Source organism: Lethenteron reissneri, chromosome 27 (genome assembly GCF_015708825.2).
Source record: "Lethenteron reissneri isolate LAM-NWPU_2019-01 chromosome 27, ASM1570882v1, whole genome shotgun sequence".
In the NCBI taxonomy this organism is placed as follows: domain Eukaryota; kingdom Metazoa; phylum Chordata; class Hyperoartia; order Petromyzontiformes; family Petromyzontidae; genus Lethenteron; species Lethenteron reissneri.
In genome coordinates, this window is record NC_083805.1 from 8,502,848 (window position 1) to 8,528,924 (window position 26,077).

General features: G+C 42.5%; 1 protein-coding gene and 1 long non-coding RNA gene across 2 annotated transcripts; both read right to left on the reverse strand.

Annotated features, from left to right (window-relative positions):
- Window positions 1-2,518: 2,518 nt before the first annotated feature.
- LOC133348218 (slit homolog 1 protein-like) lies at window positions 2,519-3,974 on the reverse strand. Its single transcript, XM_061560939.1, has one exon. It carries the CDS (start codon window positions 3,895-3,897, stop codon window positions 3,127-3,129), a length of 771 nt encoding a protein of 256 aa, XP_061416923.1. The 5' UTR covers window positions 3,898-3,974; the 3' UTR covers window positions 2,519-3,126.
- A 5,556-nt stretch (window positions 3,975-9,530) lies between these two features.
- Window positions 9,531-17,681, reverse strand: LOC133348504 (uncharacterized). Its single transcript, XR_009755802.1, has 3 exons — window positions 17,540-17,681; window positions 14,220-14,285; window positions 9,531-11,952 (listed from the first exon to the last, which is right to left on the reverse strand). It is a non-coding gene; the product is annotated as an uncharacterized LOC133348504 (long non-coding RNA).
- Window positions 17,682-26,077: the final 8,396 nt, after the last annotated feature.

The window sequence follows — 26,077 nt, forward strand, 5'->3', positions numbered from 1 at the left end:
GTCTGTGAACTTTTCAGTGTTCGTGTTCGGCTTGTTTCATCGGGAGGCATAGACGAGGGGCACCAAAAGCCATCCTAGAGTTGTAAAAATCGTTGCACAAAAGCTCTTTTTTGAAATAAATAAATATCTATTTTGCGTCATGAATACAGGATTCAGCACGTGAGTCAGAGGTCTCAACCGGGTACCCGATACCCGTACCCTACTCGATACCCGGCTACCCGTACCCGGCCGGGTACGGCCGTACCCGGCCGGGTACGGGTACCCGTTTGTGACCCTGGTGCGGCCGGGTACGGGTACGGAAAGACGTGAGTCAACGGTGAGTCACAGTTTGTCACTCATTTCCCAACGTCTTGTCTCTTCTCACAATTCAAGTTCCTAGAATCAACCCACCCGCGCCTGCAACATGGCTTCATCCCAGAGGTCGCAATCAGGTACCCGATACCCGTACCCTACCCGTACCCGGCCGGGTACGGGTAGGGTACGGGTACGGCCGGGTACGGGTACCCGTTTGCGACCCTGGTGCGGCCGGGTACGGGTACGGGTAAGGAATCAAAACCCGTTTGCGACCTCTGACACGAGTGCAATATCGAGGCCGTGCACGCTAATCGCTCCTCGCTCTCACGATAATAAACGCGCACGTGTTTCCCGCAGTCGGTTTTGTCTGTACACATGTGCACGGTGCACAGCTGACAAAGCTGATAACAAAAACATTTTTTATCAAAAGGTCATCACCGTTAAAACAGTTCGTTCACAAGCGTATGTTTCCAGTGGTGGCACACAATAGTTGCATGTTTTAGCTTTTTTTTCTTTAAGAATGGGAGAACACGACACTTTGCGACGTGTACACATAAGGCGTGCATGCCGAGTCCGATACTTGTTATCGATATTTATTGGTGATTTCAGATGGGATCACATTCACAAGGATGGGCTGCGTTGAGGCGTGCAATTGTGCGAGTATGGTTTTCGTATAGTTTGTGTGGATCGATGGTCTGATAAAAAAAAAAGTAGCATTTGTGCATTGCCACACATACACCACTGACGAGAAAATAAAATTGCAGCAGACTATTTGTTTATCAAATAAATAAATATTTCATTTTCGCGATGTAAAAGTTGCCTCTTAAAACGCGTGCCATTAAACAGCTGGTTATTTTTAAAAGCAACTCAACGTAATAGAAATGAACTTTGACAATGCCATTGGATTATTGCTTTTTTATTGACACTTTCCAAATAAAATGTAAGATACGTCACATACCATATACACGTATATGAAATATATATAAATAATTACCCATGCAGGTACAGTTTTCAGAATCTGCGGTCTTAATTTACATACAGGTTACCTTGCGTGCTGATTGGAACGACGTCTGACATTTTGCACCTCGTGCTGGTAGCTTGGTCAGGAAGTGAATCGTAAACACAAGCAGCGGTGACTACTATAAAATGAAACACATCGCGTGAGAGCGTGCACTTCGCTGCTCGGTTCCTGATGAAGTTCACTGCAGCACCACCAGGCACGAAACGTCGGTCATCGTGCCAAACAACGTGCAGTCCAGCGAGCGTGAAAACAGATCGGGGAGCTGTACAGCGCAACCGTGATAACATAATCAGCTGTTGAATTAGCCGTTGTTAATGTCATAGTAACGAGACAATTTAATGTAATACGTGTAGGAGAGCCATGGTTACAAGAACAAGATAATAAATGGTGGTATTTCACGCAATTGTCTATTTCATTAAATTTCACTCCAACGGTCAACATAAAGCTTATTTTCAATGGTGTGCAATAACACACATTTTAAATAATGCACGTGATGGAATGAATACATTTCATATGGCTGTAATCAATGTATTGAATAACGATGTGAGTGTGAATAACCCTCTTTAAATTTTAAATTGTAATTTTTAAGCCAAGCTAATTTCGGAGTTGTACAATTCTATAGACTAACGGTCCGCAACCTTTTTAGCACCAGGGACCGGTTTCATGGAAGACAATTTTTTTCACGGACCGGGGGAGGGGGTGGTCATCATTGGGTCTTTTTCCCCTTTTCAAAGAAGCTCTCCAGCGACGTTTTTTTTTTACTCATTGTGGCTACTAGGGGTTAGAGCTTGTGGGCTCACCAACACTGTGACTGAGACAAGTGCGCAGTGCGGGAAAGAGGCGCGGATGGAAGTGGTAAATAAAACAATGGGGGCGGGTTCCACGCGCGGACTCACCGCCCTCACCTCCTGCTGCTGTGCGGCCCGGTTCCTAACAGGCCACGGACCGGTCCACGACCCAGGGTTGGGGACCCTTACTATAGACCTTTAACAAGGAGTGAGCGTCAAATATTTGAAAACTATAACGATGAACAGACCACATACCGAATCTTTAAACATTGTAAACCGCGTAATTAATGCACTTAAGTCATTCAATGGCCAATAGTTGTGTGAAGCTGAGACATTTAAACAAGATCGATGCAGCCCGCTTATTCCTGTTTGACGCTCTCGCCCTTGCCTATGATCTTCCTATATAATAAAAAAGCTAAGCAGGTATTTTGCCTGGTTTAGGACTTTACTGCCTGGAAATATCAGGTGCTGTAGGTTTGGACTACAAGGTGTCCAGAGGATGTCAGTGTACAGCAATGGATTCTTGAATCCAGCTTGCCAAAGCTTTGAGTGTTACCTTCTCGTATGGATTGAATCTTTACCCATATACCTCTGCTTTCCTACCATATGCCCAGCGCTCAATAATGGAATTTTGCCAAACAACGTCATGCAGTACCCTCTATAAAAGCTGTGTTAAGACTGGATATATGAAGAACACAATTGTTATATATTTGCGTTTTGACAAAGTTTCAAGCCTATTGTCAAGTGACATGCCTCTCCAATGTGTTTTCAGGTTAGCCGTACTACGTTTTGTTTGGCACAATGTCTGATAAAATCGCTCTGTGTGCTGGGAGATTCATCGGATACCGATTCACCAAAACATCGTGCCAAACAAGAACGTGGCATAACCAAAACACATTGGGGGAACTTTCCAGTACAAATGCAAAACCGACATACTATATATCTATATGTATAATGCATCCCACCACATTGTACTGAACACTAATATGCACGTGTCATTATCTCATGGCAAACTTATCGCAATCAAAATGCAATTCCATTTCTTGCAGCCAGAAAAAGTACAGCAATTAAAGCAATCGCTAACAGTCCCAAGATGCCCAAGACAATGGCTGCGATTTCACCAGCCGTCAGCGGACCCGCTTGTTGATTCGTTGTTGGCACAACAGGGGTCGAAGGAGTAGAAGGGGCATTTGTCCCGTTGGCAGTTATTCTCATGTCGTAGATGGAACGGAGGAACCGCATCGTTGGCCCAGAGTTATCAGGCAGCTTGGCATTCTGCGCCAGAGGCGAGCACAGCTGCCAGGCAGGGATGGAGAGAAGTTTCACTCCACTGAAGTCCGGTGGCTCAATGCAAACCGGCTCATCGAGTACAACACCGGGATGGCTCCCGAGCCAGTTCTGGAGATAAAGAAGTGAGCAGTCGCATGCCCACGGGTTTCCATGCAGAGTTATCAAGCGCAGCTTCGAACGCCTGTTGAAGAGCCCACTCGGGATCTTGGTGAGCAAGTTGTTATCAAGATAAAGCTCTTCAATGGATTTCAAGTCAGCAGCACCAGCGGTTGAATCGATCTGCGATATTTGATTGTTGGACATGTCAATGACTTTAAGGCTCCCAGGCAGACCTTTTGGAAAATGGGATAAGCGATTTTGGCTGAGGTTAAGATAGAGTAACTTTTCATGGGTTTCCAGGTGGCCGTCGACATTATCCAGCAGGTTGTTTTCCATGTGGATGTTTTTTATATTTGTAGGAATCCTCGAAGGCAACACTTGGAGGGATGTTTTAGCGCAGTCCATCGATGTTAAATTGCAGCGGCATGTGTATGGGCAAGAGGAAACGAGAGCTAGGTTGGTGCAGATTAAAATCGCCAAGAGAGTCATCGGTTTGCCCATCTTTGTACTTCTTTTCCAGAAAACAAGAAAACAAGAGGGTAAGAAAAACGTCAAGCGATTACACAGCACTTAACCTTCACTTCGTGTTCAAGCCTGGACACCGAACACGTAACATCCCATTGTTGCACACTAGCTGCTGCTAACGGAGTGATTGTGCTTTTACTCAACACTAAATGTACTTGTGGGATACAAGAAAATGACACCATCATCTGCCCTGTTATTTGCTTTGAGGAATTTACACCGTTTCCATAATTGTTTAATATTATTATTATTATAACATTATGCTCTTGTCTAAAAACTTTTTATAGGATTCTTAAAATATTCTACTTGCACTAATGTCAATTAGTTTCTGCGATCAGTCTCAACACTCCATTGTTCAGGAAGGTCTGGCATTGTGTGGCCAATACCATTCATAAGCGAGAAGAAACCAGGGAACTCCGAACAAAACCCAAACATACGAGGGAATTTATACTCCAAAGCGCTGCACAGATGGATTCGATCCACAGACAATCCAGCGAGTGGACCAGATTTATCTGTGGACTGCATCCAATGTTGCACTGCCATCTCTTGGCACCTCGCACCCATCACAGCCAAAAGGTAAACCATAAATTACGAATATGAAGCGTAAGATGCAAATTTACATCTTGCATTTACGCTGCTGTCCTTCCAGCAATATTAAATCAAATATCTTGCCAGAGAAATGGTGATCTCGAGCGCCCTGTCGTGGTGGCCCTTCCACCCACAGTGGCATGGACAAGCAATTCCACCTTTATCTTTTACAATATATGCAGTCGTTTTGTTATTCGGCGGTAAGAACATGAAATCACACTTACTTTTGGCAAGCTTCCTCCGGGAGAGCACGCTTGGGTATCTCGTAGGTGACGTTGACAATTGTTCGCGTCGGTGTTTTGCGCTACCTTTTAAAGCCACTGATCCATCATTTATGGATTAAGAGGCTCGGTGCATTTACGCCAATTACCTGAGAAAGAATAGACGTATTCCATCTAATGTACAGCAGAAAAATGTGTTCCCATTATCCGCGGCATATCAGATTAATCTAATTACTGTGAAATTACAGAGCTCATCTAATCACAATGGGTACTGCCCCTGTGTTTTTTTTTGGGGGGGGGGGGGGGTGCCGCACGCGTGTTGTTTGGCTTCGCGTCTAACGTTTTGCGGCCACGTGCTGGGATCTTGTTTAGGAATGCAGCAAGGAGTTCCCAGCACGTGTGCGGTGAAACGTGGGACGTCGGTGCCAAACAGCACGCGGTATACAGCCCGAAAGCACAACGCGCCTGGACAAGCTGTATTGGACAGCACAACTGCTAAAATCTACACGGCAGCAACTTGCATTCATTTCATGCAAGTCGTATAAATCAGTAAACTTCTTAAATGGTACAATGTTGCATCTCTCGTGTTTAAAGTCTATCCCCTCCCCAGATAGTTCTTATAGAAATTGCATTGCATAGTTTGAATAGTACACATGCAAAATCAATGGTTGACTTACCTGATGGTTCAATGAATTGTCACGATTCAGGGTCGTGATTCCAATTCAAGAATTATTTTATTTTTTAACATCGTTGCGAATGTAGTGGCCTCTCGTGTCTGGATGTATGATGTGAACCCAACCTATTTTAGATTTTTGAACAAACATGATTTAATGCAGGTATAGTTTCTGTCAATAATCTATCGCTTTTATGATTTTGGAGGGGTTTTTTTCTCTCACTTTATTACAATTGTGTTATTTCCACCATGTCACAACAGTTTTATATGCACCTGATTATTCTCCTAAAATTGTACGATTTTAAAGTTCTATGATAATGTATGTACGGGCGCCTTGGTTTAACAAATGCGCCTTTAAAGAAGTAAACTTTTGATTTCATTTGAGAAGTCAATGATTCCATTCACATCGAGAACCCCTCCCTCCCCCCCGGGAAAAGATGTTTACACAACTTCTCCTAAAAAGTCCCCCAAGTGGCCTGACTATGATGAACACAACAGGGGGACGAGCTTTCGCACAGATTCTGCTGTAAGATTGTTTGCCCGCGTGACGAATCAAACCAATTATTTTAAACTCCGTTTTCGCTGGAATTCAGGCAAATTAAAAGCAAACGCAAATGTGTTACGGTTTATTTTGTTGTTGTGCAGTTATTAGCGACCAGACCGAGACCATTCCCGTGCCACTCCTAAGAACCCAGCTTAATCGCGCGCGGTTGCCCAGATTCACATTTTGGGATCTCGGCACTGCCAGCTCATCACTCCAATCCCCGAGCCTCTGAGCCGCCGCTTCTGAAGAATCTTTATCAGTGGTATAAATCGTTAAATCCCTATAGCTTTTAAACCGTACCTCACACCACCTTCCAACATTGCATCTTCCTTGAAACTGTCTCGGTGATTCGTGCTGATTTATCAAACATGTCCGTCGATAATTCTTCCCTAAAAGGGGAGACAAAGATATATAATGTGAAATGTTTTTGACAATTGCCCTTATTTATAGCACTTGTGCTCTGAGAAAGGGCCATTGGGCAAAAACATTCCGTAATATATACTTTTTTACTTTAATGGCAGCGTTATTAACAAATGTATTGAGTTGTCATTTGTGAATACGTACCACTGCCAACGTAGTATCACAAAAGATCGTGTTATTTAATGCATTTCTGTTTTAAAGTTCTGATATTTCACGATTCCATTCAGATTTCCACGTGCACGTTGTGTCTGCGCTAGTTGACTGTTTCTTCTTATTCTTCCTTATTCTCAGCCCAATTCCTCATTCTCAGCCCAGTTCCTCATTCTCATTCCTGTTCATCATGACACAAGCTGAGTGGGTGTGCGTGACTTTGGGGTGTTATGCAGTTCTCCGTGAAACAAAACGAAAATACCATTGTTCTGTTATGGGGATTTTAATGCTGCGTGGCAGTGATGCGATTGCACATGTGCTATGAAGAAAGATGATTGACACTTATTGACGCTTAATTCCCCTCCACTGGCTACAGTGGCTGTCAGGAATAAGTGCAAACTGTAGTAGATTGCTGGTTGGCAGGGCATGCTGCTTTCTTACATGTTATTCAAAATCAGAATGTGTATATTTAGACTAGAGGAGGAATCCGATGAGCTATGAAGCTTTTTTTCACGAATGTCCAGTATGGGCGGGTCAGCAAGTTAGAACAACAAACAACACAAAAATACGATAGGAGTGCAAAATATAGAAAAATGCAAGCAAGTCACTAAATATAAATAAATACTACATTTATTACAGAAGTCCGATTTATCAAGCTTGGGCAAGGCAGAAAAAACAACACAAAAACAGGCCCAGACCACACCAAGATAACACACAGTCCCTCAAAAGAAAGGTTGCCTACGTATGGTGCGAAAGAAGTTCAACATATCATGGGATCTTTTTTGCCAGTTTTCAAATACGCAGACATGATTCCTTGTAGAAGGTTCCTGTTTGGTGTTTTGACATCGTAACACCTGTTTTATTGCCAGAAAGGGTAAAACCAATTCTTAAGCTCAACATACATACATCGCTACACAGGTGAGGATCAATGTTACAAATTACATTAGCAAATGTGACTGTATCCGGCACTAACCTTCTGCTTCATGATATTCTTTGGAGGCAGATTTAAAATATTAATGGGCCTAAATACAATAATTTAGAAGGATTCGTCATCATGGCATTGTGGCCATGGTTAGCCAATCTGTGTAAGTATTCACTTTATTTTTTATGATTTTATTGTTATTTTTCTATCTTCGTGACTTTACCGAAAGGACCATAAAATATGCAACAACAACAACAACACCTAAAAGTGGCCGTTTAAAATGTAACATTTCCCGTGAATACTTTGATACTTTTGCATGTCCTTTTTCATACAAGTGTACGGACCAAAACAGTGCATCGCTCTCTTTGTTGGATAGTTTCCAGTCCCCTTTGGCACTCTCACGCTGGATAAAGGTCCTCCCCATATACCACGTGAGCAATGGGAGACGTTTGGACGGCGGGTGACCACGCTTGCCGGTGCAAGGTGGCAAACGGAAGGGCGCGCAGGACTCTTACTTGCAGGCAATACTCGCCAAATGTGCAATATTCATCGGGCGTCTTCAACTGGCAGCCCGCGGGCCAGACGTGGACCACAACGACTCTTGGAGTGACCCTCCCCCCCCCGGGGGGGGGGGGGGGGCTATAGCCCGCTGAGAGTCGTGGTACGCCAACACATCAAGAGATTAACGAGATGACAGGGAGATAAACAACAGCTTACGGTTGCCATCCGTCCAGGTTTCCCCGGGATTGTCCTCGTTTTGAGGAACCTGTCCTAATTTGACAGACAACCATTACTGTTTTACCATGTTTAGTGGTGGTCTTCTTGTTACAGGTTGAGTCACAAACCGCACCTCTCCATAACAAAGGCTCAGTATATTCTTAGTCTCAAGCCTCACCTTACCATATTAATAATAAGTATGTGGCCCTTGCCCCACCACCTTCTCCAACCATTATATAAACGCAGTGGTAACTCCTGCAATCTCTCATTTACTTGATACAGCTGTCGTGGCTGTGACGGTACCACCTGAAGACGGAAGCTTGTGTTGCCTCCGAAACGTCGTGATTTTTATTTTTTATTTTATATTACTTTTTAATGTTTTTACCTACGTGACTTTACCGAAAAAACCTAAGAATATGAACCTGTCCTAAGCTGGGAAATCTGTAATTTATAAAAAAAAATGAAAGTCGCGGTTGTTATAAGTTGTGCAATAATACACCACTCAAGATCACAACATTTACAAGTAACCATCTCCTCTGGCAGGAATGCGAGATATTATTCTCCCCATTATGTCCTGGTCGTCAACAGAAAGAGATGGGGAAGCTCAAGGCACGAGATAAACATGAGCGAGACGCCCATGTGACTTCATTGCATGTGTATATTCGGCATGTGACCTCACGAGGCTTGCCCACACACGCTAATTTTATGTTATCTGCTGGAAAATATAGTTGAGGATGCCTGCTATACGTGAATCAAGAGATTGTATCTTAATGTGGTGGATATCCGAAGCTATTAAGTGTACACGTGTAGCCAGTACATACTTTGGTAAATACTGTTAAGACTTGTGGCTGGTTTATCAGAAATTGAACAAGATAATATGGATATAAAACTTTATTAAAGAACATACTTTGTAACATAGCGAATAACAACCTTTAAGCAGCAATGCTAATTTAGCACATTTTAAAGCAGCTTTCAACGTGACACATCACATATTTCTTGTTAATCGTATTAAAAAGTATAACATATGTTGTTGAATTCAAAAGGTATTTTTTAAAATTAAATACGATGTTTACAGGAGGCGAATAATATTTTGCCCCATTCATAAAAGTTCATCTTAAAATATTTTGTATTTCAATTAACTTTACTGAAAAACGTATGGCATTAGGTTCAATGTGGCAACATCATCCACGAAAATATTGTACCGTATAAGCATTAGAACACGTGCATACATACAAGCAAACACTTTATTGATACTGTACGGAGCTTATATGTACATCGATGTTTTTGGAAAAGAGGCTGCAACGAAGCAAAGCGGCCAGGTAGTGCAGTGGTAGAGTGAGCAGCTCACAATCGGAAGGTTTGCAAGTTGGAGGTTGACTCAACCCACAATCCTTCCGAGGTCGATAAAATTAGTACCACTTTGTTGTGGGAAAGGCGCCAGTGATTACCCTATGAATAACCTTGCCATCTGCGATATGAATGCAGAATTTTCACCACTGGCTCAATGCTGTAGACGGGAGATGAGCAGCACCATTCATTATCATATGAGCAAGATAACCACTAAATGTTTGACTTGACAATAAAATATCAATGGAAATGTTTCGATATAAAATAATTTGCATAAATTAAAGCAATATAAGCAATTCACTTCGAAACAACACCGATTTGGATATTGGATCGTTTAAACACAGTGGAACAGAGTTTTGATTTTACACATAATTTTTTCAAATTTACAATAAAAACATGTTTTCCTAAAACAAACCTTTAAACACTTTTAAAAAATACAGAGATTAAACTGGTTTTATTGCATAAAAATCCACATTTGTTTCTGAAAACAAAGCATAATGTTGTACTTCAACGTTGTGTAGCTCTCAGGTGACAACATTTCCCCCCAGATCGAATACCGAAAACAAGCAACCCCAAATCACACATAAAGGGATTTTAAATAGTAGGGTGCTTTTGCAAAACAAAAACTGCGCATTTATAGCTGTATATGGGCAATCATTTCAACCGGATATGTCCGGGGCTGAGCTCTGGAAATGATTGCTCTGCCCCCTTCCTCCACACCACCTCCCTGCCCAATGCTGGTGGGAATTTCGGGAGATGGGTCTGGTGAGTTGGGGGTTTAGGGGGCCTCTAAAGAGATTCCATAATAAGTTAAGCCCTGGTTTTTCACATGAATTAAAATGTCCCAATGTGATGTCAAGTTAATCCAAAGGTTTTTGAGGAAACATGTTATTTCTTTACACTTTACAATGTAAAAAAAGTATGTTTACAGTATCATTGGTTTGTTTTCCATGCACAGTATAAACGAGCATAATACATTCAGTATCGATTTTATGTTGGAATTCTTTACAGTAATTTGGAAATTAACCGCGACATTCCTGCATTACACACCATTTCCAAAATGTCAAAAGTTGTCTTAAGCCAGGAGTAGGCAACCTCCTGCCTACGGCTTCATTTGCTACAGTCCACAACCACACGAGGCCAACCATTTTAAAACAGCCCTAAAATGATCTTTATCCGTCACTGCAAGCATCTTAGCGGCATCAAATTGGGACTTGGGGGTAATCTTTTCGACATGTCAAACACTGTTTATAGAATGGAAATAATAAAATAATAAAAATTTAACAATATTATTTTTGTATTATTCTTTTATTCTTGTATTATTATTATATTGTTATTATTTTATTATTTCCATTCTACGTGACTTTACCGAAAAAACCAAGAAGATGAATCCCTGCAGTCAAGAAAGCTTTAAATCGAAATAAAAAACTTTTTATAGATTTAGCACGCTCATTCGCGTCTGTTACTGCAAGGGCCTCTTTGTACAAGGTGGAAAAAAGCCCATTGTATTCGGCCCCCAGCGAAAAAAAATGTTCACCACCGCTGACTGAAGCTCACACCAGTGCACGCGTATTAATCAAGCTCATACGATGCATAGACCCACTCTGCTCTGGCAGAGCTGCACCTGTAACAAGGTCAAAAGCAAACGGTTGGGTCTCTCCGGTCATGGCAGAGATACAGATGAGATGATCTTGTTGCACTTCGCCGTGTTTCGTGTCGGCTGAGAGAGCCACCTTGCAGCCCAAGATGATTGTCGACACCATGAATGCAATGCATATGAAGGTCAACACAAGTATGACGATCGCGTACGTCTTTTTACCACATAGAACATTACATTTTTCCACATTTATCGTTGCAGTTGTGACCTGTTGTTTGTATTTTTTGTGACCTATTGTTTCTTCCTGAGAAGTAATATCATGGTCGCCAATGCCGTTAATGTATTCATTGTTTGCTTCAGTGGCCAGGTCATTGTTAGGACCCTCAATTGTAGAATTTATCGTAGCAGTTGTGACCTGTCGTTTGTCTTTTTTGTGACCTATTGTTTCTTCCTCAGAAGTATTGTCGGTAATGTATTCATAGTTTGCTTCAGTGGGGTCGTCATTGTTAGGACCCTCAGTCATAGAATGTATTTTTAATTTGGTCAAAGATGTCTGGTTGCTAAAATGAATATTTCTAGCATCAACCTGGCCGTCCTTGTTCATCACCGGCTGCACGTGTTGATGTTGGTCATTGACGAAAGTCGTGGGTGTTGCGTTCTTCTTCACACTCACATTCGTGGTGCTTGCAGTCACATGAAGCCAAACGCCCCAAAAAATGGCAACTGCGTACATTTGATGCATATTCCTTAGAGGTGCGCCTGTTAAAACAAGTCACATTTAAAGCACGTGTTAGCATTGTGTAAAGAGACAATGTCTGTTCAAGCATGCAACGCGGCAATCTTGGCATGCGACGATGCGTGAATTGATTTTAAATGGATTCTTACATTCACAATGCAAGCGTTAAAAAAAATGTGTGTGTGTAAAATGTTAGTATTTTATATTCGTCGTGTTGGATGGGTAGAGCGGTAGAGCAGTGGCTAGTTCACTCCACGATAAACCAGGCGGCCTGATTTCGATTCCCGGCTACGGTTAACATCAGTGGCGAGTGATACTTGAACTGGTCCTGCCTTCCCCCCACCTTCATCAACCAGCACTGCCCAGCATGGTGAAGTATGGTCAAATACTGGCAAGGGGAGGCCTTCATCCAGCAGTGAACGAACAAAAGGATACAAATTTCGATTTAAAGCTTTCGTGACTGCAGGGATTCATCTTCTAGGTTCTTTCGGTAAAGTCACGTAGAAGGGAAGTAATAAAATAATAAAAATAAAACATAATAAAATAATTCTCACGACGTTTCGGCTACAACGCAAGCAGCCGTCTTCAGGTGAAGAATGAGACACTGCCAAGCTTGGAGCTTATATATAAGCTGGGTTGGATGTGGAAGAAGAGCGCCTTAACAAATTCCTCTTGATATGCACATTCTTTTGTTAAGGCGCTCTTCTTCCACATCCAACCCAGCTTATATATAAGCTCCAAGCTTGGCAGTGTCTCATTCTTCACCTGAAGACGGCTGCTTGCGTTGTAGCCGAAACGTCGTGAGAATTATTTTATTATGTTTTATTTTTATTATTTTATTACTTCCCTTCTACGTGACTTTACCGAAAGAACCAAGAAAAAGGATACAAGTCATGATATAAAGATGTAAGTAATGGTAAGTTGTATGTGATTGGTTCACATTAAAGCATGCCGCAGCGATAGCCACTTCACGCACCCCAGTAAATAACAAATGATACTTTGATCAATTCGTGACTGCCAAATTGTGACCATTCGTAAAATGGTGATGGGGGGAGGAAACTGCGACATGCCTCTGTGAAACGTGAGACAGAGTGCAGGCCGTCATTGCTCTTTTTGTCGAGAGGTTGCGAGGAGTATTGAATCATTGTCAAGAACGACGACTAACAACCCGTTTCTTGAGTCGGGTGTATCGATGAGGCAAGCTCGGTGGATCACACAGATTTGTGAGACTCACAACGCTCCTGTGCTGCGAGGTGGCTCGGAGTTGGCAGTACTGGACGAGCAAATGATTGTGGAATCTGCCTGTGCGTGCGTGTGAGTGTGCTGCCCTCATATCGCTGGGGTTCTCTCGAGTATGCGAGTTTTTCTCCCGCATATAAAACACTCTTTTCACAGATATTGAACAAATATCCCATTGCAGGACTCTACCTGGAAAAGAGTCTTGAGACTCAGTGAGGCATTCTCTGTTAAATAGATTGTATCAATATTATTATTACTGCATACCAGGATGAGAAAATGTTAACAATTACGTATTTTGACGATACTGCATTGGCAGTGCTTCACAAACACAAATACTCATCAACTTTAATCGTCAACACCGATGTTTCTTTCCAGGCAATGGTCCTTCTTCAAAGCACGCAACATGTATACAGGGACTCCTCTACTTACGAACGAGTTAGGTTCCAGAGGTCTGTTCGTAAGTCGATTTGTTCGTAATTCCAACTTTACTCGCATCGATTCCAAACGTTGTTATGGCATGTACACTAGATGCTACTGGTTCTTCACGTTCTGCAAATGTAGATGCCACTACCGCCAGTTGAACTTTCGAGAGTTGAACTTATGACTCTCGGTCCGAACAGGCAACTGGACATACAGACCAGATTTGTTCGTATCTCTGAAAGTTCATAAGTCAAATGTTCGTAAGTAGAGAAGTCCCTGTACAATGATTGTGCATGGTGGTGGTGGTGGTTGTTTGTGGAGAGCGGTAGTGTAGCGATTAGCGCGCTGCGCTACGAACCTGGCGACCCAGGTTCGATTCCTGCTCACGGCCAACACCAGTGACAATTATCTCAACCGGTCCTGGGCCTCCCCTAGGTCGACTCAGCCTCAAATTACTACCCAGTGCGATGTGTAAACATCGCCACTAGGGAGACAACGACGGGTGGGCGTGGTGTTGGCCACCCACCCCCTCGTATTCCGTGCCGCCTTCACAGGTACTCATTAACAGCACTAGCCCCAACAGTCTGTTACAGGCTATAAACGATCGATATTTGTCTTTGGTGGTACGCACCTGTATTCCAGTGGCACAGAGGTGGGGTAGTTGTATCACGAAGCAATCACCTTCCAGGACAGCACGCTGCGCGTAAAGAGATAGTAAAACATAGAGATTGCTGAACTGTGTGTGCAGAATTTGCGGTGTCCAACTCCGTGTGTGTCCGAGCACTCACGTGCAACATTTCTCAACAAGCAGCTGGCCAAGTATAACAGGCAGTGGCGTATTAAGCTAGTGCGGGGCCTGTAGCATATGTGTCGAGAGTCCAACTGAGTCACAGACGTTATTCCTTTGAGAGGCAACACATTTATTTGTAACACGTAAAACAAAGGGGTAACTGCCCCTTCACCAAATACAGCCTAAGGTGGTGACCACCCAGCTAACTACAATATACAGAGGAGTTACTGCTACGAAGGGTCGGGCCCTCACTCGGGTCCGCGATCACGTGTTTGCCTCGTAGGACGTAGAGCTGCCAGCTTGAGACGTAGAGCTTCCAGCTTGTAGAATGTAGCTCTCCCCGTCCCTCTCAGGGACCCGCCTTATATCCCCCCACGGGTCGGGGCCGCTCCGCCCCTGGCCCCGCCCACATTCTGGAGCCTTCTAGCTCCCCCTCGATCCCTCTCGAGAGCTCTCCCCGGACACGTGATCACCTCCGAGTTCCCCCATTTGGGGGCCTCTCTGTGGACACTCCAGATCACGTGTCTGCAGGGTCAACCAGAGTGGCATGGCCCGGGGCAACCCTGTCCTTGGGCTGACACTCTCCCGCTCCCCCTCGTGGGAGCCCGCACTACACGCCATGCGGGGTGCCCGCGCTATCCCAGCGCTCACCAAGCCCCGCTAGGGCTGGTACTACACCCGCCACAGGGTGTACGCGATGACGGTGCATCGCACGCCACGGCCCTTCTGGGCCGGCAACATACAGTGGCATCCCCGATGTCACGACATATGTTATAAAGGGGCCCTAAATAAAAAAACGTAAATATTAAAACACAAATGTTTTAATTGCATAGTAAAGTTGTTCATAAAGGTTGAAGGCAGTATAGTACTATCGGAATAGAGCAAGTGCAGAATCGCTGAACCGTAGCATATGTAGCTACTTTTGCTACTAGGAAAATCCAGGCACTGATAGCAAGTGAAATATGGTCGTGATAAGAGTGGGCAAATAAAAGCAGTACTTTGCACGATATAGCATTGTAGAATTGGAGTTAAAACGATTATGATGACTCATTTACCTTATTTTTATCCTGAATAAAATATATCCTGGAACATGGTTTGGTTCGTGCACTGTGCTACAATCTTAGTGACCTGCGTTTGATTTCCAGCCATGGCTAACATCCGTGATGGGTGATATATGGACAGGTCCTGGGTCACATGCCCCATCTATCACCAACCCACACTGATCAGTGCAATAAAGTATGATGAAGACGATCAAGCAGTGGACTGAGAAACAGTTATACATTATTATTATTATTTTGATAATTACAGTTCCGTAAATTTCTTGCCAATCTTTATACAAATAACTCTCGTGAGGAAACACCATTCTGTGATCAATTCCAACTTGTATGACGACAACCACAAGACGACGACAACAATTTACAAAAACAGCAACCACGGCCACAACAATTAACTGCGGCCACAAATGGAACCACAATCAAAGCAGTGGCAACTACTACAAAACCGCCACAACAACAATGCGGCAATCGGCAATAGCCACCAACACGACAACAAATAACAACAGCAAGCAAAAAAACACGTGGGTCTTTACCAGGTGTGCCTCAGTATTTTCAGAAATATAGGCATGGAAAGATCAACAGACGAACGCTCCGTGCCGTTCAGTGGTCGATCCAGTCCCCCCCCCCCCCAAACCTCCCCTCTCTATCCGATCATAGCGCAAGTAGGGAAGACAGCCATCAATGCCCCCAAACCACCAGGCGCCCCTCAACTCCCCTCTCGGTCGCGTTATGCGCAGTTGGGATTTTGTTATTCGGCTTGTCGCGAATATCGAGGAAGTTGCAAAGTGAGAGGCATGGAATGAAAATATGGGCGAGAAGCACTGAAGCAATGCATGACATCAACCTGGACTACCTCATAGATGTCAACCCGTTATCAGTGCCTATCTTATTACAGACCAATTCAGACCCTATTGGTCACCCCGTGCCCCTTATAAACCTCAACGTTCATCCTGCAAAATCCCATCACAAGGGAGAAACACAAACAAATAGACAAATTTATGTTGCCCGTTTTCAAACGGCTGTACGCCGAATCGACCTGCAAAACTCAATTTCCCTGCCCAAGAATATGGATAAACTGTATGGGTTGACACGGTATGCGACCACAACAGCAACAATCATCACCGTGACTACAGTACCTGCAAGGTAAGGTAAAAGGTAAAAACGAGCATACCTTTACCCTACCTTTTACCTTACCACAATACAATCACTCTACCCTTACCTTTGACCCTTTAGCAAGGTAAGGTAAAAGGTCAAAAGCAACGAGCCCACCTTTACCCTCCCTACCTTTTACCCTTAGCCCATACACATTACCCGATTACAGGGTAATTACTGGGGTACTACACATGAAAACGGTTTATAACAGGTAAATGCTAGGTAGAGTGCTTTATTCATATAGAATACTCTCGATGATTCCAATTTTAAATGGAGGCCATGGACTGCGCCACGGAGCTTTTAGCGAGTGCTAAACATGGTATTTACTGGGTAATACTTCGCGCTACCTTTATCCTACCGGGTAATTCTTCTGCGCTACCTTTACCCTACCCTTTACCTTACCCCTTGGCATGTCGTCACCTTTACCCCAAAAGGCGTGCATCACAAAGACACGCATTATCAGAGTAATGAGGGCTCGGGGTGAGCATCTACATCATGGGACCTAATTTCCCATGATGTATTCATAGTTGTAAACAAAAAAAACATTCCAACAAACGCCAATTAAATTACACTACTCTAATAACAATTTCAGCATTTTACAAATGCTTGTTTTTTTTATTCGATTAATAGGGTGGAAATAATGTTCAGCCCACTGTCAATCCACTGCTGGACGAATGAAGACCTCCCCAGACCTTTCGGTCATGCGTGTTGTATGACCACGCTTCAGCACGTTGCTGGTCAGTGGTGAAACGGGAGGGGAACCCAGGACCAACACTCAGATATCGCTCAACACAAGCTGCTGCTGCTGTTGTTATAACTGTGGCCTGCAGGAATCAAACCGCGTCCATAGTGCAGGACACCGACCACCGCATCACCTTCTTAACGCGTCCGATCCACCCCTGTTTGAGACCGCACACGTGTGTTCGTTACAATGTCCATGTGGCAAGCACTTACCTTGTAAGCTTCAATCTGCTTTTTTTTACTTGAGTGGGTAACCCGCAAATATAAGACCCAAGAACGTTCGGTTAAAAGAAGAATGTGGAGCGGTGCAGCTTAAACAGGCGAGCATCCACGTGCGAATATTGAGCGTTCTTCCGCGGAGTAGCGATTTATAGCAAAAAACCACGAAAGCAGCCACAGGAAGTTGCGTCCGTATGTACAGCGCGCGCGTGTTTCCATACGTTGGTTCAATGCACGACATTTGCTAAATATCATATAGAGACTGATATTTAAAGTGTTATTTTCTGCCTCGTTTTACATTACTTTTTCACATATACAGTGCTGTGTAACAAAAAAGCTAGCAATACTCATCTCTAACTACCAGTTTTTTCAGACGTTCACACATGCTACCGTTTCGTACATGTCTGTATACCTCAATCCCTCAGTGAGTCGGATATGCGACGTTGTAGTGATGTTATACTGATATATTTATTGTAATACAACGCAAGTGTTAAAATGTGAGTGATATTTACATGGATTGTGCTTAAAAGGACAGCGCAATCACACTGATTTTACACCACCCATTACTTTAATATCGCGCCAAAGGAATTACGAGATGGGTACAATTATTGGTTGCACAAACGTGGCCCGTTTAACATCAGACACGTGATCTCCAGTATAAGTATTCTAGATAAGCCTGAATAAGCAAATGCTCATGAAGTGATTGTTGGAAAATAAAATTACCCTTTAATAGCAAGATTACTCAGCACGAATAGTGTTACTAACTGCAGGTGATCGATTTAAATGGCCAAATAATACAGATTTATCTAACAACAATTTCTCAATGCCAATTGCTTTTCCTAAACAGATACAGACGTACAATATTTAATAGCAATGTGTAAGTGAAACAGTATGCTACAAACGTTTTGGCAAATGTTTTCGAATAATCCATGGTTATTCACTCTGGGACTTAAGCTGACTTAGGATATGACATGGTCCATTAAACCCCACGGACCACCCACACAACTAACTTTCATATGACCCCATGGGCAGTTTAGCATGTAAAAAAAAAGTACACAAGATTTTATTGATTCGGCAATTTTACTGTACGAAACGCATCCCTATGCAATACAATGCTTCGATGCATAAGTGCGCACTTCATGTCTTTCCGACATGCGCTGTTGTCCCTGAATTCAAGGTTTTCAATTCCTTAATTTAATTTCATGGAATCCTTGCTTCTGTGTCCAAGGTTTCCCATGGCTTAAACCACTCTCAATCTGCTGATCGGTGTGAAGGACGCGCATTACCTTTCAGAGCAGACTGACCTTCGGTGTGGTTGTTAAACTCAAACGTGTATCCTGATAAATCCAGTGCTCCACATTATACTACAGCACATCTCACAGCATAATCCAGCTCAGTTCCATTTGGCAGTATGATGGAAATGGCTGGTACTAAGCCATTCATAGCCAAATACTGCCACTCACATAACATAAATATGCAAGTGGTGACATATTTCAAGGCCATATCCTTAATACACCTATCAAACACCAATGTCATACTGGCAACAAGATGACAAATAGAGGAATAAGCTTCATGGAGAACACACTTTTCTTCACAACTGACTGGTGGGATTTTAGCCTTTACTGCACATTGTAACGAGAAGACTTGTCCCATGTTGTCATTTGTCATGCAACAATATCCATGGCCATAATGTCATTACAGATTGTGTAGAGAATGATAACTTCTTAACAGTTTGTGAAGAGAATTGGCTCCTTTCAAATGTGCAATTTTATTTAATCCGAAGTTAATGTTATACTATAAGTTGACTTCCACTTCTAAAGGGTAGACGCTGGAAAATGAACTTTAGCAGTCAACATAACCTTTCAATGGAAAATGTTCAGTTCTGTTTGCTTTATGACAGTAAGTTATGACCACGCAAGTGCTGATTGTGAGTGTCAATGTTTCACAATGAGAAATGTACAGCATTGGTCAGTTATTTAACAGAATGATTACTTATTTAAACATAATAACATGTATGCTATTAGCAAAGAACAGTAATGGAATTAAGTGTGATCATAAGTGTTAAAATGTTTAACATTGCTACATATCAGCCAACCGCAACTACAATTCTGAGAATACAGTGTGATGCGGTTGAGAATGTATTTCCCCCTTTTGAAAGCTTAGCATTGGCAATTTAAAAATTTGCGAAACAATTTTTTTTTCAGATTTAACATACAAATTATTTTAATGCAGCTGCCATAAAATGGAGACACCATTTGGTCCGTTTCTAAAGCACCCTGATTAACTTCACTTAAGCTGTGTCACATTTTCACCCACGAGCTGATAATTGTGTATTGTGTGTATTTGGTAAATGCTCAGCTAATACGTTGTCCTCAGAGCCGTCGTTTGTGACGATTGCATTCTTGAGAGTGGGAGCTGTCGGTCGAACTCATCACAGCAGCCCGACTCACAACCTCCTCAATCCTCCTGCTCTCGACACAAAGGAGCAGGACCACCGTCACTGCTAGGCGTCGTGTCTCCCGTAGCAGCCCCCCCCCCTCCGTCTGGAACACAACCATCACCTCTCTATTTGCGCGTTTGGCTACGTACGGTGCGAAAGAAGTTCAACGTACATCGTCGTCGTCTTCCCTCTGCCACCCATTCCCAACAGCAGCAGCAGCATTCCATCTCTACGCCCACGTTGGAGAGACACTCCAAAAGGCCACTCCGATGTCTCGTGGCTTTCAAGAGGCACTGCATTGATGGGCTCCGTGCTATTAAAGTTACCGGTCATTCATGTCTGTGAAATATCGTAGCGCGTTACAAATTACGTTGGTTTTATTGTTCTGCAGTGACGTCAAAACGCAAGGATACCACGTTGCTGCATTTCAATTACATTAATTATTCGTGATTTAATTTAAAAGAACACAAACCAGTTCATTTTCTCTATTTTTCAACGTAAGTCAACGTAAGTTGAAAAATACGCCTGTGCTACACTTTAATCAACGTATTAATTCTAGATTTGAAGTTTTCGTGACTGCAAGGATTCATACTCTTAGTTTTTTTCGGTAAAGTCACGTAGGTAACAAAAATTTAAATAAATTAAATCACGACGTTTCGGGCGCAAGTACGCTTGTGTTGCGCCCGAAACGTGACTTTAATATTACGTCACGCATCGAATCACGTGTATAGGAATTTGCGTTTTATTCATATTCCGTATAGTACTTTCTGTTGTATGTAATGGGATCACCTGACCCTCGCAACAACTCAAGCTCACGACATTCACCAAAATAAAAAAACGGATTCTGGACAACTCAAAATGCCTACCCGATCGCTTTCCTTGAACAGTTGGCGACTCAGTCTTGCCCTGTCAAGGGAGAAATATCAATGAGAGTTTCACAAGAGAAATATCAAGAAGAGCATACTGCGGTTCATTCTTTGCATTGCCCTATCTTTAAGAGTCACAAGAAAGGAGAATGGTAATGGTTAATTAATTCGGAATGAATATCGGTCCAATCACATTCCACCTACACATAAGAAAAGGAGTGGGCGCTCTGACACTATATCTTTGTGGAAACTGGCAATTTGCCAGGTTAGCAGCTCACAAGCTGGGAGAGGGCAAATGGTGCCACCAATACAGTATGATACAGCCTACAAATGGACAAGTCTTACGCAAAATGTGAGACTTGATGATTTTAGTTCAGACGATTTACGCCTGTTGTAATGGCACTCAGCCAAAAACACGACACTCCTCCATTTGACATTCCTAACGCATTCAGCTAAATTGGTCCATTATACTATTAACTATGCCCTGCTGTTTTTATGGTAAACAGATATAAGTGTCTAGCTGTGTTCAATTAAAAGCATATTGTGTTATTTAATTGTTGAGGGGTTTTTGTCAACAACAGATCTTTAAATATCACGTTAATTGGAAGCCACATTTTTAAAGTAATAACACAGCAGCGGTGGTGTGCTTTTTTTTTTAAAGAAAGAGACATAACTGCGCTCTGTAAATAGGAGTTTAACATGTATTGCTGGACGATCAATTGAGTGTGAGAACTGTTTGATAAGGGTCAAGTTGGTGGCGGTGGTTTCCTGTGAACTGCAGACTTTTCCGTAAACCCTTGTCCAATGCGACCACGAAACTTATTTATTTTAAATCCCCCCCCCCCCACATCATGATTCATGCATTGTGAGTCAAAATGGAACACGACAGAATCCAAAATACCGTGTGTTGTTATGAAATAAAAATTGTGACCGGTACAAAATAGATATTTTTATGATGAAAATATCAGAACGTATTCAGAATACCATGTTTACTTTCGCCGTGTGCGTGCGCATGTTCATTGAAATGTAACGTGCCGAATTTTATAAGCGAAATATTTCGACTAAAAAAATATAAGCACATTTTAAAACCGTGTTAGTGTTACACATAGCAAGCTCCAAAGTGCAGAATGCCAAATGTGTTGCATCTCAGAAGCTGAACATTTCACAACAGTACATGCTCTCAATCATTTTGAGAGGCAGGCAATTTTCTTTGGTAAACAGTTCGGTGGACTTCATTGAAAGCTCATTTCTGTAGATTGAAAACTCTTTTCTTTTAAACTTATTTTTGTGTATAGTTTGTTGTCCTTCCACCACACCTCCGATTTGCAGGGTTAGCTACGTACGGTGCGAAAGACGTTCAACACACATCCATACATATTAATATGTTTCAGCTAAAATAGAGGCGATCGTATTGTCATGTCAGTCGATAAAAATGCCAAAAAGCCAGGCTATTTAATGACACCGCATAAACCAAACCCAACAACGTCTGTCGTTTGTGGGCAAAAAAACAGTCTGAAACAGAAATCAACTGTTTTTTTCTGTGTTTAGTCTGGGTAACCTTGGAGCTCTTATCAGATTGAAGGTCAACGTTTTTTGTTTTTATAAATTGTATATTTAAAGAATTTCTGTTGCAATATATTTCATATTTGTCACAGGTGGCTACATACGGTGCGAAAAAAGTTCGTGTTAAAAAAAAGTTAATAATTTGGTTTACAACAGTGTTCTGTCCAGGGTTAGTGTGCAGTATTAATAAAAGGGAATGACTACATACATATTGAGGATGTCAAAACACATTGACACATTAGTAACATCCATGCTCAGGCTCCGATACATCGATGTTTGACCCCTCTGATAGCATTAAAACACCGATGATGTATTCATTTCGATGTGGTGTTTTTCACGCCTGAAAATTAAGCCGAAACATGTTTTGAGCTCCTTGATGGACAAAAAAAACTGTTTTCTCTCCAAATGTCGTTGGCAGATGCATATGTAGTGGGTACAAATGGAGATATACTTCTCTGGAGTCAACACGTTTATTATAACAGGACCCTGCGGGGTGGGCTGGTAGGAATGAATAACCAAATAATATAAACATAATGTATTATTACACTTGTTTAGCCAGGAAAGCCCCACTGAGTCAAAAGGTTTTTCTAGGGTCCTGCCAAGTGTTTGCAGTAGGGGGCGATGTTGCTACACCTAATCGGACGATACGAAGGGAGAGATTGAGGCCTAGTTCTAGGCTTTAGGCCTAGCTGTAGGCTTTAGGGCGCTGTGAGTAAATTTTTAATTTAAATGTTTTAATGATTTATGTAAAAGCTTTAAATTTAAATGTTTCTATTTTAAAAACATGAAGGAATGTAACATTGTTAAACATAACTCCCTTTCACACACGCGGGGGTACGATACGAAGGGAGAGTTTCAGGCCTAGTTCTAGGCTTTAGGCCTAGCTGTAGGCTTAAGGGCGTTGTAAGTTTTTTTTATTTAATTTCAAAGTTTTAATTAAAAGCTATCTCAGGGAATTATAAGGGAATGTTACATGTGTTTAGCCAGGAAAGCCTAATTAATTTAAATGTTTTAATTAAAAGCTATCTGAGGGAATTATAAGGGAATGTTACACTTGTTTTGCCAGGATAGCGTCACTGAGTCTAAAGGTTTTTGTAGGGTCATGCCAAGTGTTTGCAGTAGGGGGCGATGTTGCTACACGGACGGACGGACAAACAGACGGACGATATAATCTATTGGTGTCTGGTCCACTTCGTTCCTACCAGTAACAATAACAAACGCCCTAACAGAAAGGGGTATCTGCCCATTCCACCAGGTAACCTGAGGAGGTAGTCCCTCCAGGCTAACGAGCCCTAACACAACTGGGGAGGCTATCGGAGACCAGACCCCGACTCGAGTCTGGGTCTTGTCTTCAGGGCTTCTCTTCAGGGTGTCAGCCAGTGGCGGCTCCTGCAAAATCTCTCAGGGGGGGGCAAATGTCTGGATGATTGATAAGGATAAGGTCCACCCATGCAATGGATAAATTAACAGCTTAAGCATGTAAAGGCAACTTCACTTCTTTAATATTAATGAAAAATAAAGTGACTCTTACAAAACATCTTGTTTGTTTCTATACTCACTATTAATACAATCCACTCAAGTTTCTTTTATTAAAAATTCCACTAGGTGGCGACAAATTATATTGTTGGATGAAACGTGCTTACGTATGATGACGTAAGCACGTTAGGGCGAGCCCTCCCGGAAGCCAAAGAGAATGCATTGGAGCGCCCGTCGTTCGAAAAAAAACATCTTTGAATGTAAGTCTATGGGGCCACTCGGGGCGATTCTCAGCCGGAGTGAAATCGCCCAAAAAGAGGCGGTACTCCACAGAACGTAGAATGACGCTGATTGGACTATATCCAGAGGCACAGTGACGGCTAGCGTGACTCTGTGGTTGAATGACATTGGTGGTGCGTCGCCCAATCGCCCTAATGAAGAAACCGCCCCTGGTGTCAGCCATCACATTAGGGGTTAGTTAATTAAATGTTTGACAAAATATAACAGGCTCATTTTTAAGTTGATAATTTTGTATGGCCCGCGAATGATGTTATTAATATCCAAATGGCCCTTGGCAGAAAAAAGGTTCCCCACCCCTGTTTTACACTGTTGAAAACATATCATGGTGATTGTCAAGGAGGCCCCAACTCGTAACTTTGGCCACCAGGGGGGGCCAGGGAACCCCCTGCCCCCACGCTCGTCACGCTCCTTGCATTGGGTCAACTCTTGACAGACGCCTGTGATCAAAGCAAGTTCTGAAGATGCCAAGTCAGAAATTAATATCTGGTACAAAATATGTATTACCGAAGATATCAGCAGAAGGTGTGAACAGGATTAACTGCACGTGTGGTCAATGTTATGTTGGGCAAACAGGACGAATGATCAGCACGAGACTAAAAGAACATCAGAGAAATATTAAATTCTCCCAAATACAACTGTCAGCAGTAGCAGAACACGCGTGCCAACAAGGACACTCAATTGATTTTTATAATGTTGAAGTTCTACTCCTGCCAAAGACTAATTACAGAATCTATCGAAATTTAAAGGAATAAAAATGCTCTATGGGTCTTTCTATCGACGTGACTTTACCAAAAGACCCATAGAGTTTGAATTCCTGCAGTCACGAAAGCTTTAGGTTAAATAAAAAGTACTTTAGCCGTGTGGATAGCTACCGCCTTAGTGCTGCGTGGAAGCGAATCATCAAATAATACATTCTTTAAATGCATGCCTACAAAGCGCAGCATACTTCAATATAGGGATTACCGTTGGTCCGGCTATTTTACACGCTTTCTTTTAACTCACTCTGTCTGTTAACGTTAGTTGACCGTGGACAATTAGACCCAAGCCGAAACATAACATATAAAAAAAATGTTTAAAAAAATATATATTTTATGATAGAATATAGTATTGTCATCGGTATACCAAGTTTGCAGTCGATACCACATTGGGAAGTGGGTTAAAATTGAGTTGGCTGTCATTGGCCACGGTCCCTTACGTTATGGCAAGCTTCGGGCCACTTCCTGGAGTCGTGGAGTTCTGCCATTACTAGAACATTTAATAAAAGCGTGTTTTTTTTTTGTAAAAAAAATATTACTTATTAATAAACACAATAGACAGGAAGGACACGTTCAAAGGTCTGGCATAATGCACATGCATCATGTACGTTGCCTCAGTAATCCCCCCCTCCCCCCCTACGTGGCGCAAGAGCGCAGAAGCGTGGTCAACACATCTACGCCTCTATATAAGGAACGAAACAGGTGGACTTCTCCACAAATATGGCTGTCGCCTGATGAAGCTAGTTCTAATTACTAGAGAAACGTCGTACTCAGATTGTAAATGTTGTGGCTTGGCTCTCCAACACACTGGTGGTGCTGTACTAGTGACGAATTGGCACGTTCTGTTTACGTGACAACCCTTGCTAGTTGGCTGTCGGGTGGTGGCGGGTTTTAACGACACATTTATATATTTATGCGATTTAACCCAAAAACACCTATATTATGGAGGTTCTGAAGAGTAATAAGTTGATGGTGTGACTCAAGTCACCAATGACAGCACACAAAATAGCACCTTAAATTTGGTTCTACAGTACATTTTATTTGGCTAAATTCCAGCTAAAAATTTTGAATACAAATTTTCGTGTAATGTGACCAGGATTGCCCAATACCAGGGCTGGTGACAATGTGCTGA

Bases quoted from the DNA above. Each gene is read 5' to 3' on its own strand.
- LOC133348218 (XM_061560939.1), bottom strand. From the start codon at position 3,897: ATGGACTGCGCTAAAACATCCCTCCAAGTGTTGCCTTCGAGGATTCCT.